Source organism: Oxyura jamaicensis, chromosome 19, assembly GCF_011077185.1.
Source record: "Oxyura jamaicensis isolate SHBP4307 breed ruddy duck chromosome 19, BPBGC_Ojam_1.0, whole genome shotgun sequence".
Lineage (NCBI taxonomy): Eukaryota > Metazoa > Chordata > Aves > Anseriformes > Anatidae > Oxyura > Oxyura jamaicensis.
The window spans coordinates 2,905,043-2,914,512 of NC_048911.1; the positions used below are offsets into that span (position 1 = coordinate 2,905,043).

Genomic DNA, 9,470 nt, shown 5'->3' on the forward strand with positions numbered 1-9,470 from the left:
TATATCTAACAAGCAGCACAGCACCAAGCTGTGAAGCAATGTGGGATGCCCAGGAGGCAGACTGGATAAGTGGGCTCATCTCATTCCTCGCACTGAGGTCTGCGCTAACCATATACAAATCAGATGGTGGACCTGGCTCTCTCTGCTGCTAAACCAAACCTCTGTCCTCCCCCTCTGTCTCTTTGCAGAGCTCCCGTCCTCAGAACACTTGAGTGTGGCCGATGCGACATGGCTTGCTCTCAACGTGGTGTCCGGTGGAGGTGGCTTCTCTGGCTCCCAGCCCATCGGTGTGACCAAAATTGCCAAGTCAGTAATAGCACCACTAGCTGACCAAAACATCTCAGTGTTCATGCTCTCCACCTATCAGACGGACTTCATCCTGGTAAGAGGACACGAGAGAACTGGGCAGGCACCTGCCACCAAATGAAAGTTCAATTGGGCAGAGTTTTATTGGCAACAAGTTGTTTGAGGAGCAGCAGGAACACCGAAGTCTGCTTTCCCCAGAGCTCTGTGCCATGCTGTTGGGCTCTCTGACATCTCAGGAGCTTTTCCCATTCTCAAAATGCCATGAGGCATTTGTTGGTATGGGTTATCTGGTCTCTAATGAGAGTGCTGAGCCCACACTGCAGTCTCTCCCTTAATGGAGGCACTGGCAGCATTTTCCACCTTCCCTCTGACTTTGGTTTTCTGCATTACAGGAACATAGTGTTTGCTTTCAGGTTGCCTGATGATGGTCAAGAGGCTCCAAAGTTGTTTTGGAGATGAGCAGACTCTCTGCCTCACATGGGTGTATGTGTGTGCACACACACAGGGCACGACCACATAAGATCTGTTTCCTTAGGGAACAAGGCTGAAGAACAAGCAGTGCTAAATTCTTGAAGGGATGCTGGAAAAGAGGTGAAACATCTCCCTCTTAGTCACTGCAAGCTGCTTCAAGCTTGTAGAATTCCACAGGCTTTTCACAGACTTGAACACCATGGTGTCTAATCCTACTGATATTTCCAGTAAAAGCACCAAAAATGCTTCTCTAGACCTCTAGACACAGATCTAGATGGCAATTATCCTTATTTACCTGCTGGCTCAAACCAGAATGTTGTGTCCACTCTTCTGTGCCCTGAGAGTGTGTAGCCTCCCCTGCAGCACGCTCTCGCTTCTGGTGCACGCCATCACAAGCTAACCCTGTTGTCACCTTCAGGTACGTGAGCGAGACCTGCCCTTCGTGATGCACACTCTGGCTGCTGAGTTCACCATCCTCAGAGTAGTGAATGGGGAAACGGTGGCTGCCGATGACCTTGGGATAACAAATGGATTTGTCAAACCAAAACTGGGTAAGGACCAGCACGGGCTCAGCCTGCTGGGGAGTTTGTCTCTATGGGGTTGAGGCGTCTGCCTCCTAGCTGCATCACCGTTTTGGTGGGTGGTGATCCTGATTGTTGTAATCTAATAAACCATCTTAACACATGCCTGGGTCTATCCCAGTTCAACCAAGGATTTGAGTAGGTGCTTAACTTTCTGAACAATGCTGATGAGCTTTGCTGAATTTGAGGCTTTTAACGTTAGTTTAATGTCTCCAGAGGAGACATGCCTTCTGTAGGACAAAAGGTTAAAAAACAATTCATTTCAGTTGCAAAAATGACATTGTCTGTAGCCCATACTTCATGTTTTAACATTTCAAAGGAAAACAGCTTATACAGAGGCTTGTTTATGCACTGCAGCAGTTGGTACATACAGAATGTTGTTGTTCAACTTTCACACTTCAGTACTACTCAGGATCAAGGCCAGAGTGAGCCCTAGGCCGTACAAAACCTTGGGATGTTTCCAGTGTACAGGAACAAGCATCAAGCAAAGGGCACAATCAGAAAAAGGACCTCCTTAAATACACGTCTACCTGCACACCTATGTGCAGTTTTGTGCCCACAACCAAACAAAGCAGGGATCGTTTATTTTGAAGTGCCACTCAGCCTCTTCACTCGATAGCTGTACATCATCTTCTTAAGAAAATGAGCCTTACACAAAAAGCATGAAGGAAGGGCGCAGTGAACAGCATGCACAGGTGTGCAATGTGCTGTTTTGCTGTGTTTAACAGTTCAGTGCCTCACTACTGGCTGCCCCATAGCCACTGACTGCAAGTGTGATTGCCAAGCTGCTGCGCGTCAGCTGGTTTTTAATTTCTGTCAGTGTTGCAGCAAAATAGGCCTTGAGAAGGGAGAGAAAAGAGGGTGTACTGCCAGCAACCACAGCCACAGAAATGTCCTCCATAGTCCTTTTGAATGGTGGAAGCCTGAATTTATTTCTGCTGTACAGTTTGTCTTGCCACCTTTAGCTGCCCCTGGTCTCCTGTGGGTGCACCTGGTGGCCTGAAAGCCCCTCCGAGCAGAGAGCTGATTGATGCTCCATGCAGGGCAGGGTACTCGGTATACTCTCAGCACACACCTCAGAGAGGATGCTGCAAGAGGAGGTTGTCCTCAGGCTTCTTGGTCCCTGTCTGAGAGCCCGCAGGGCTTCAGTAATGAGAAAGTTTCTGCTTTTACCTTAAAAACACTGCCAGTTTTCTCTGCGTGTGCATGGATAATGTCTGGTGGGATGTGAACCTGCTGCAGGTATAGCTTAATAGCTGTGTGTGTCTGTGTGTCTCTTCCAGTTCAGAGGCCTGTCATTCATCCCCTTTCCAGTCCGAGTAATATGTTCTGCGTCACCAGCCTGGATCCAGATACCCTTCCCACTGTTGCTACACTCCTAATGGATGTCATGTTTTACTCCAATGGGTAGGTTGTGGCAGGGAGACAGGCTCCCCGGGGAGGTGTGGCTGGTGTCTGGAGGCACGCATTTACACTGCTGCTCTGGGATGCTTTGGGATCTGCTTACGCTCTTTTGGTGTCTGGCATTTAGGGAGGCAGAGGAGGGAGATTTTACAGGCTCAGGAGGGTTGTCCTGGCGGTGGCAGCCAAGCAGGAGATTGAGCGTGCCCAGGGCTTTTGGCTTTTTTTGTTGTTGTTTTGTTTTGTTTTTTTTTGGTTTTGCAAAGGTGAGCCTTTTCAGACTTAAGCTAAGAGTAGCAACCTGATCCATGTGCTGCAAATCCACATGTGACCCAAGGGTATATGGCTGGTTATGCTGCACTCTTCTGGTGCCTGCAGCTCCTGGCCCACTGCCCTCCTGCAGGAGGGCCTTGAGGCAGGGGTGGGAGAGTTTTGTCAGTTGTGGGGAGTGGCAATTTTTCCCCTGGAAAATAAGAAAAAAATTAAAAGTAGTTGAATGTGTCAGTACTCACTGTCACTTCCCTAAGTCAGTGTATGAACATCTCTGGTTTCAGTGACTGCATCTGCTTTAAAAGTCTTCCTTTGCTCTTCTAGCCATAGCTAATGTTGTTCTTTTCTGTTTCTTCAGAGTAAAAGACTCAGTGGTTGGCAACGAAGACTCGGGACACATTCGCTTTTTCTCCTTTTCTCTTATTGAGGGTTACATCTCCTTGGTCATGGATGTCCAGACACAGCAGAGGTGAGCTTTGGTCTTAGAGTCTCCTGAGCTCCCAAAAAACACATGGGATTTTCTCAAAGGAGCAGGAATTAGTTTGAGCTCCTACGTGTTAATTCTGGGGAGCCTCATTGTGTGACTGTCACATTCCTGTGCATCCTGTCACTTTACTGAGCGAAGTCTGGCATGTTGGTCCAGGTCCAGAATTTTGGGCTTGTCTGTCCAAGCCCTTGGTGAAGTAACAAGCCAGTGTAATGTAGGATCCCAAGAGCTGTCTCACTTTCAAAAGAGGGACACTGGAGCAAAGTGGTTTTGACATTTTTATTCCATTGTTCATTGCGTGTAATTTTAAGAGCAAAAGCCAAAAAAATTTGGTGTATGTGGTTGAAGATTTACTGCCAAAAACCGAGAGTGGGGTGGGGACTTCAGTGGCACTGTCCTCCCACTTCACTTTCACACATGGCTGGGCTTGGTGCAGAGTCTCCTTGTGATGATAATGTACTGAGTCATCCCTGTGCAGTGGGAGCCCATGGCTCGTTTGTCTGGCAAGGCAAAAAGTCAGCTAGGGAGCGAATATCAGCCTGTTTGTGTGTGTGTGCTTCTGCAGCTCCACATCACAGGAGTCTCTGAGGTCTAGAGGCTAGACAGCATGCTGCACTGAGATGCGATGCATAGGTTTCCTTTTGACACACAGTGCAGTGCTTGGTTTGATTCTTGCCTGCCCTAGGGACTTGTTTTGCAAACTATTAATTGCCCTCTTGAAAGTTTCTTGGACCTTAAATGGGGTAAACCTCTGCCTGCCTTCAAGAGAAGCCTGAGGCTTGGAGCAGCAGCCTGCTGCTTGGGGAACCTGGGTGGCCAGTTCCTTCTCTGTCACACACCGCCTGCTTGACCTCGGGCAAGTCATGTAGCCACCAACCAGCCTTCTTTCCCCACTACAGAACTGGGATCTATGCGGGGATCCCAGGGGCCTCCTGGTATGGAAAAAAAATACTGGTGATGCTCAGACACAAAAACATTGGGCACTGTCACATACCAAAGAGAGTGTGTCTGGAAGCATCTGCCACCCCTAGGTGCCTGAAATGCAGCTCAAGTCAAGCATTTGGATTAAAAGTCTTAAGGTTTTTAAAGCTGGGGCATGGCCTGTTGCTTAGGATTTTTTTTCTGTGCCTCACTGAGTGCCTGTGCACACTGCCAGCATCAGAAGCTTATTTAGTGTAGGACATCTGGAGGGACAGGCAGGTGCACCTGTGCCGCTTGCCCTGACTTTTCTCAGTTTCTCTGAGCTGCTGCTGCTGCTGCTATTGTTGGCTACAAGCAGTGTAGGGATACAGGAACAGCAGCATCCCCACAGGCAGACTCTGACACACCACTGTGTTTTAATTGCCGCATTTGGTGTTCCTTTCCTTTGCAGATTTCCTAATAATTTGTTGTTTACAAGTGCATCTGGTGAACTCTGGAAGATGGTGCGGATTGGTGGGCAGCCTCTTGGCTTCGGTAGGTAAACATTTGGGAGATCAGTTGGTGCACAGGTAGTCACTTGCCTCAGGGCCTTCAAAGGTGATGGAAAAATCCATCTGTGACTGAGGCTTTTTAAGAGCCAGCAGCTTAACCTGACTTTGCAAGCTGAGGTTTTCAAATAGATAGAGACTGACTCCTACCTAACAAGTCAGACTTTCAGGTACACTATTGAAAGTGCTACATGCTTGACAGCTCCATCTAAATTACATTCATCTGCTGGACTCTGGAGGTAGATGCAGCTAGGTCTCTGTTTAAAAATTACAAATGGACAAGAAGGCGGCATGGTAGGTACTGAAAGCAGCAGTCAGAAAGCACTGTTGTACTCTAGTGCAATCCTTGGAAAACTCTGGGGCCTTAGTAGGTTGAGTATTGAGTTATATCAGCCCAAGCAAGGGTCCTATTCACAGACCTGTTTCACTTCCAGTGCTGCAAACGTTTTCTGTACTGAAGAGTATTGGACCTAAGTAGCACAGAGCAAATACATCACATCTGCAGAAGTATTCCTGTTACTTTCATGTCTCCTGTAATTATAATAGTCAGAAAACACTGGGGCTCCATCCCACCATCACATGGTTTCTGTAACAATTCCAAAATATAGGATTCAAGAAAACTTCTGAAAATTTCTTTCTTTTTCTTTTTTTTTTTCTTTTTTTTTTTTTTGGTACCATTTAGTACTTTCTTCTACATCAGACAAAAAATGATGCAAGAAGGAAATTTTCATGCACCTTCTTTAGATGCATCTCAGAGGCAAAATACGTAGAAATGGCCCAGCATATTTAATTGATAGAGCCTGCCAGTCCCCTAAGTATGCAATATTTTAATATGTTAGCTTAGAATCCAGTTGAGATGTTTAATTTGTACCAGTGAAATGGACAGTCATTCATTTTTTTTATCTCCCCTACAGATGAATGTGGAATTGTCGCTCAGATTTCTGAGCCTTTGGCCGCAGCCGACATCCCAGCCTACTACATCAGTACTTTTAAGTTTGATCACGCGTTGGTGAGTCTAAGGCAGCTTCTTTGGGGCATGGGAGGTGTTTCGGTCCTTTTTCCTGGGAGAAAAACCACAATGACAGTAACATTTCCCATCCAGAGAACTAATTGAGGGGCCTTTTCTGTGATGCAGTGGCCCTGTGTCACAGGCTCCTGAACCAAGCTCAGTCCTACCCCAAGGTAAAAAACCTCATCAGAGATTGTCATTCTTGGAGAATCACAGAGACTTCACGACCTTCCCAGTCTCTTCCAGTGCATCACTGTCCTTAATTAGAAACAGCCACCAACCCTCTCCATTTTCCTGCAGTCATGGTCAGAGGCTGCAGGCTCTCCAGAGGGTGGTGCATTTGTGGGGGAACCGTCCTGCACCAACAGCACCCTGCTGCCTTCATCTCCTGGTGCCTGGTCCCTGACCTCTGCAGTTTGAGATCTGTCTGCAACTCAGGGTTAGCTCTGCTCTTCCTGCTCTGTCCTCCTCCTGGTGCAGGCCTTTCAGAAGAAGTAATAATTGGCAGCAGGGTAAGGGAAGGTGATTTTGAGGCCGTGTTTTCATGCGTGGTTGGAGTGGTTGTAGCACAGGCATTATCTTGTTGTTCGTGTGGGGCTCTCTTCTCTTTCATATCAGCAGACATTTTACCTTCTAGGCTTTGGGCCTACCTCTGCTCCTTCTTTTGGCTTTATAGGTAACCCTCAAAAATGAGGAATTTCCCTGAAAAGGGAAGATCGCTACACCTGTGCCTGTGAGTGGGATGGCATTCGACATGGATCCTCTTCCTCAAGTCTTTAAGGAGGGAGTCAGTAGCCTATGCACTAACAAAACTCAGCTGTTCTGTGCTTTTTGTTTTCTTAAATGTGCCCTTTATTACGTTATACTTCTCCTTCTATCACTGTAAAGTCACTGTCCAGGCCCTATTTTTGACCTGTCAAGCTCCAAGGAGTTCAAAGGGTTTTTTTTTGCACCGTTTTTTTTTCAGCTAATTACTTTGATTTTTCACAGCTGGCACGAACCATTTGCAGCCCATAGGTCATATGTGTAAAGAGTAAAAGGTAAATATTATTCTAGATAGCAAAGGTCAGAGTGTTATATATGCTTGTCTTATTTTCTTGAATATTAACTGTGCTGATAAGATAAGCTAATAAAACACCATTTTAAAATCAATACTGTTAGCTTTGCCTCACATTCCTACCTGTTGTTGTGGCCACAGGAGCATGCTTTCTGTGCAGGGCACAGGGTGCAGAGTGCTTCTAATTGTCAAGCGATATCTGGAGAGCTTAAACCCTGCTGCTGAAAATAGATTTTTCACTTAAAACTTGTGCCATACAATTGTGATGACTCTGCAGCAGCTCCGCCTTTTAAAAGCATCTCTCCCTGCTGCCTCCAAGCCCAGCAGCTCCCTGCCTCTGAGCAGCTGGCAAGGTGTTATTTTGGCCATGCATTAAGGTCTGCAGATCTCCCTTCCTTGAATCAGTATTTTATCCTTTTTCTTGCTACTTGTTATTTTTGTTTGTTTGTTTGTTTGTTTGTTTTCCCCTTATGTTTTTAAAAGCCTTTTCATCGGGATGGTGCTATTCTAGCTGTCAAAACCTTTCACCAAAATGTGTTGGATGCTGCTGCATTTCAAGCTCTCCTTTGCTTGACTTTGCTCCAGAAGCAGTGGCTGGGCTGTGTGCTTTCTGGCTCTAGGCTGGTTTGGTTAGCCAAGAAACTCACCTAGATTCTGGCATTTTTTCCCTAACTTTACACTGTTGTTTTTTTTTTGTTGTTGTTGTTGTTGTTGTTGTTGTTGTTGTTGTTTGTTTGTTTTTTTTTGCTACGCAAACACCTTGACTTCTAGTGGCATTTCTCAAGGTCTAAAAGCATCCTGAATCCTTCCTCTGCATCCTCTCGTTTTTTATTTAAGGTCATTCAGTATTTGCTGTCAACAATGTAGAGTGCTTTATTAAAAAAATGTTGTTCCCCTTGACCTGATCTTTTTCCTCCTGTGCATCTTAAGGTGATTTTTGTTGCTTATTTTTTTATTTGGCCTGGCTGTTAATACTCAGGTCTCCCTGCATAGCAGTAGAAGCATGCTCTGGAAACCAGGAGCTGTGCTTGAGAAGTGGTCCCTTTGGGAGACATCGCTGAGATGGGAACCTCTGGTGTGATGTTGTAGGGTTGGGCTGGAGAGAGCTATGGTTTCCAGCTCCCTCTAGGGTATGTCTAGAGAGAGCAAGTGAGAGGGGTCCCTTTTACCTTTTCCAGCTGCTCAGCTCTCATTGCCTCATGCTGGGAGGTGTCTTGTTCTTCTTCACCAGCATTTTGCATCCGATGAGGCTGAAGCATTGTCTGGGAGGTAGTTTGGAGCTTTACGCTGCCTTTCGTGGATGCTTATATCTGCACCCTGGCTGATGAGTGAACGTGCTGCACCAGTTGCCCTTGTTTTGGGATCTTCTCTAAGCAGAGGGGGGTAGGACTTCTCCACTGGTGGCAAACAAGGATGTTTGTCTACAAATCAAAACTGTTTGCATATCCGTCCTGGAGAAAATGAAGCTGAAACCTTCGTGGTAGGATTGATATTTCCTTGACATTAAGGGCATCAAGCATTTTGCAGTGAGTGAAGGTTCAGCCTGCTGAGTTTAATTAAGCAAGGAGGTGCAGGTCAAAGCCAGCTCTGCTTCCTTCTGCTTCTGTGCTGCCCTAAAGGAGCACATGGAGAGATGCTGATCCTCCACTGGGTCTGGCTAAGGAAATGTGTTCTGCAAAATTGGTTCCCGTGTCTTTTCTCATTATCTTCTGGAGAAGCAAAGAGCCACACAGCATCTTCCACTGCAGTATTCAACGCACAGGGAAAAACAATGAAAGAGAAGCAGTGGAGAGTCCTGTCTCATCATCCTATTTCAAGCGGTGGATGTTTGCTGGAGTTTTCTTCCAAACGCAGAAAAAATAGCTGGATGGTTGTTTTAAGATTATTTTCTTCCTTTCCCAGCTGACCTTTGTTCACACATCATCAGAGTTAGCAGCTCCTGTTCCATCTTCCCACTGGAAAATTGAATGCTTTTCTTGTTATTTCTCATGTTTTTTATTTTTTTTATTTTTCTCAGTTTTGTTAAAAGCCCTGCAGAAAATCACAGCCCAGTTTTATTTCCACTCTCTGAGCTCTGAAGGGTCTCCAATGAATCCAGGTATTGTGCTCCTGGCCAAGGATTCAAACACCTCACAGATGAAGCAGTCCCTTCTTCAACTTACTTAACATGAATTATTTTGGCTTCCTGCAGCAGCTCACAGATAATTTGTTTTTCCCTCTGTCCCCTCTCCACTTTCCAGGAGCTGTTAGCTGCCTGTCCCCTGAGTGTCATCTGTGGTTTATGTAACGGTCAGGTGCCTCTTTTCTGTCTCACGTATCTTTACTTGTGATATTCTTTCCTACTGATGACAGTCACTCCGAGAGCTTTTTCATCTTCTGTTACAAGGGATTTTTCCTGCACCAACTGTGAACAGACACC

General features: G+C 46.1%; 1 protein-coding gene across 1 annotated transcript in view; it reads left to right on the forward strand.

Moving 5' to 3' along the window:
• The window catches only part of CASTOR2 (cytosolic arginine sensor for mTORC1 subunit 2), a 127,543-nt gene that overhangs the window by 108,397 nt on the left and 9,676 nt on the right, over nt 1-9,470 (forward strand). The window contains exons 3-8 of the mRNA XM_035342840.1: nt 189-382; nt 1,196-1,328; nt 2,642-2,765; nt 3,388-3,498; nt 4,889-4,971; nt 5,900-5,994. Of these exons, the coding sequence (XP_035198731.1) occupies nt 189-382; nt 1,196-1,328; nt 2,642-2,765; nt 3,388-3,498; nt 4,889-4,971; nt 5,900-5,994 (740 nt within the window). The remainder of the gene's footprint in view (nt 1-188; nt 383-1,195; nt 1,329-2,641; nt 2,766-3,387; nt 3,499-4,888; nt 4,972-5,899; nt 5,995-9,470) is intronic.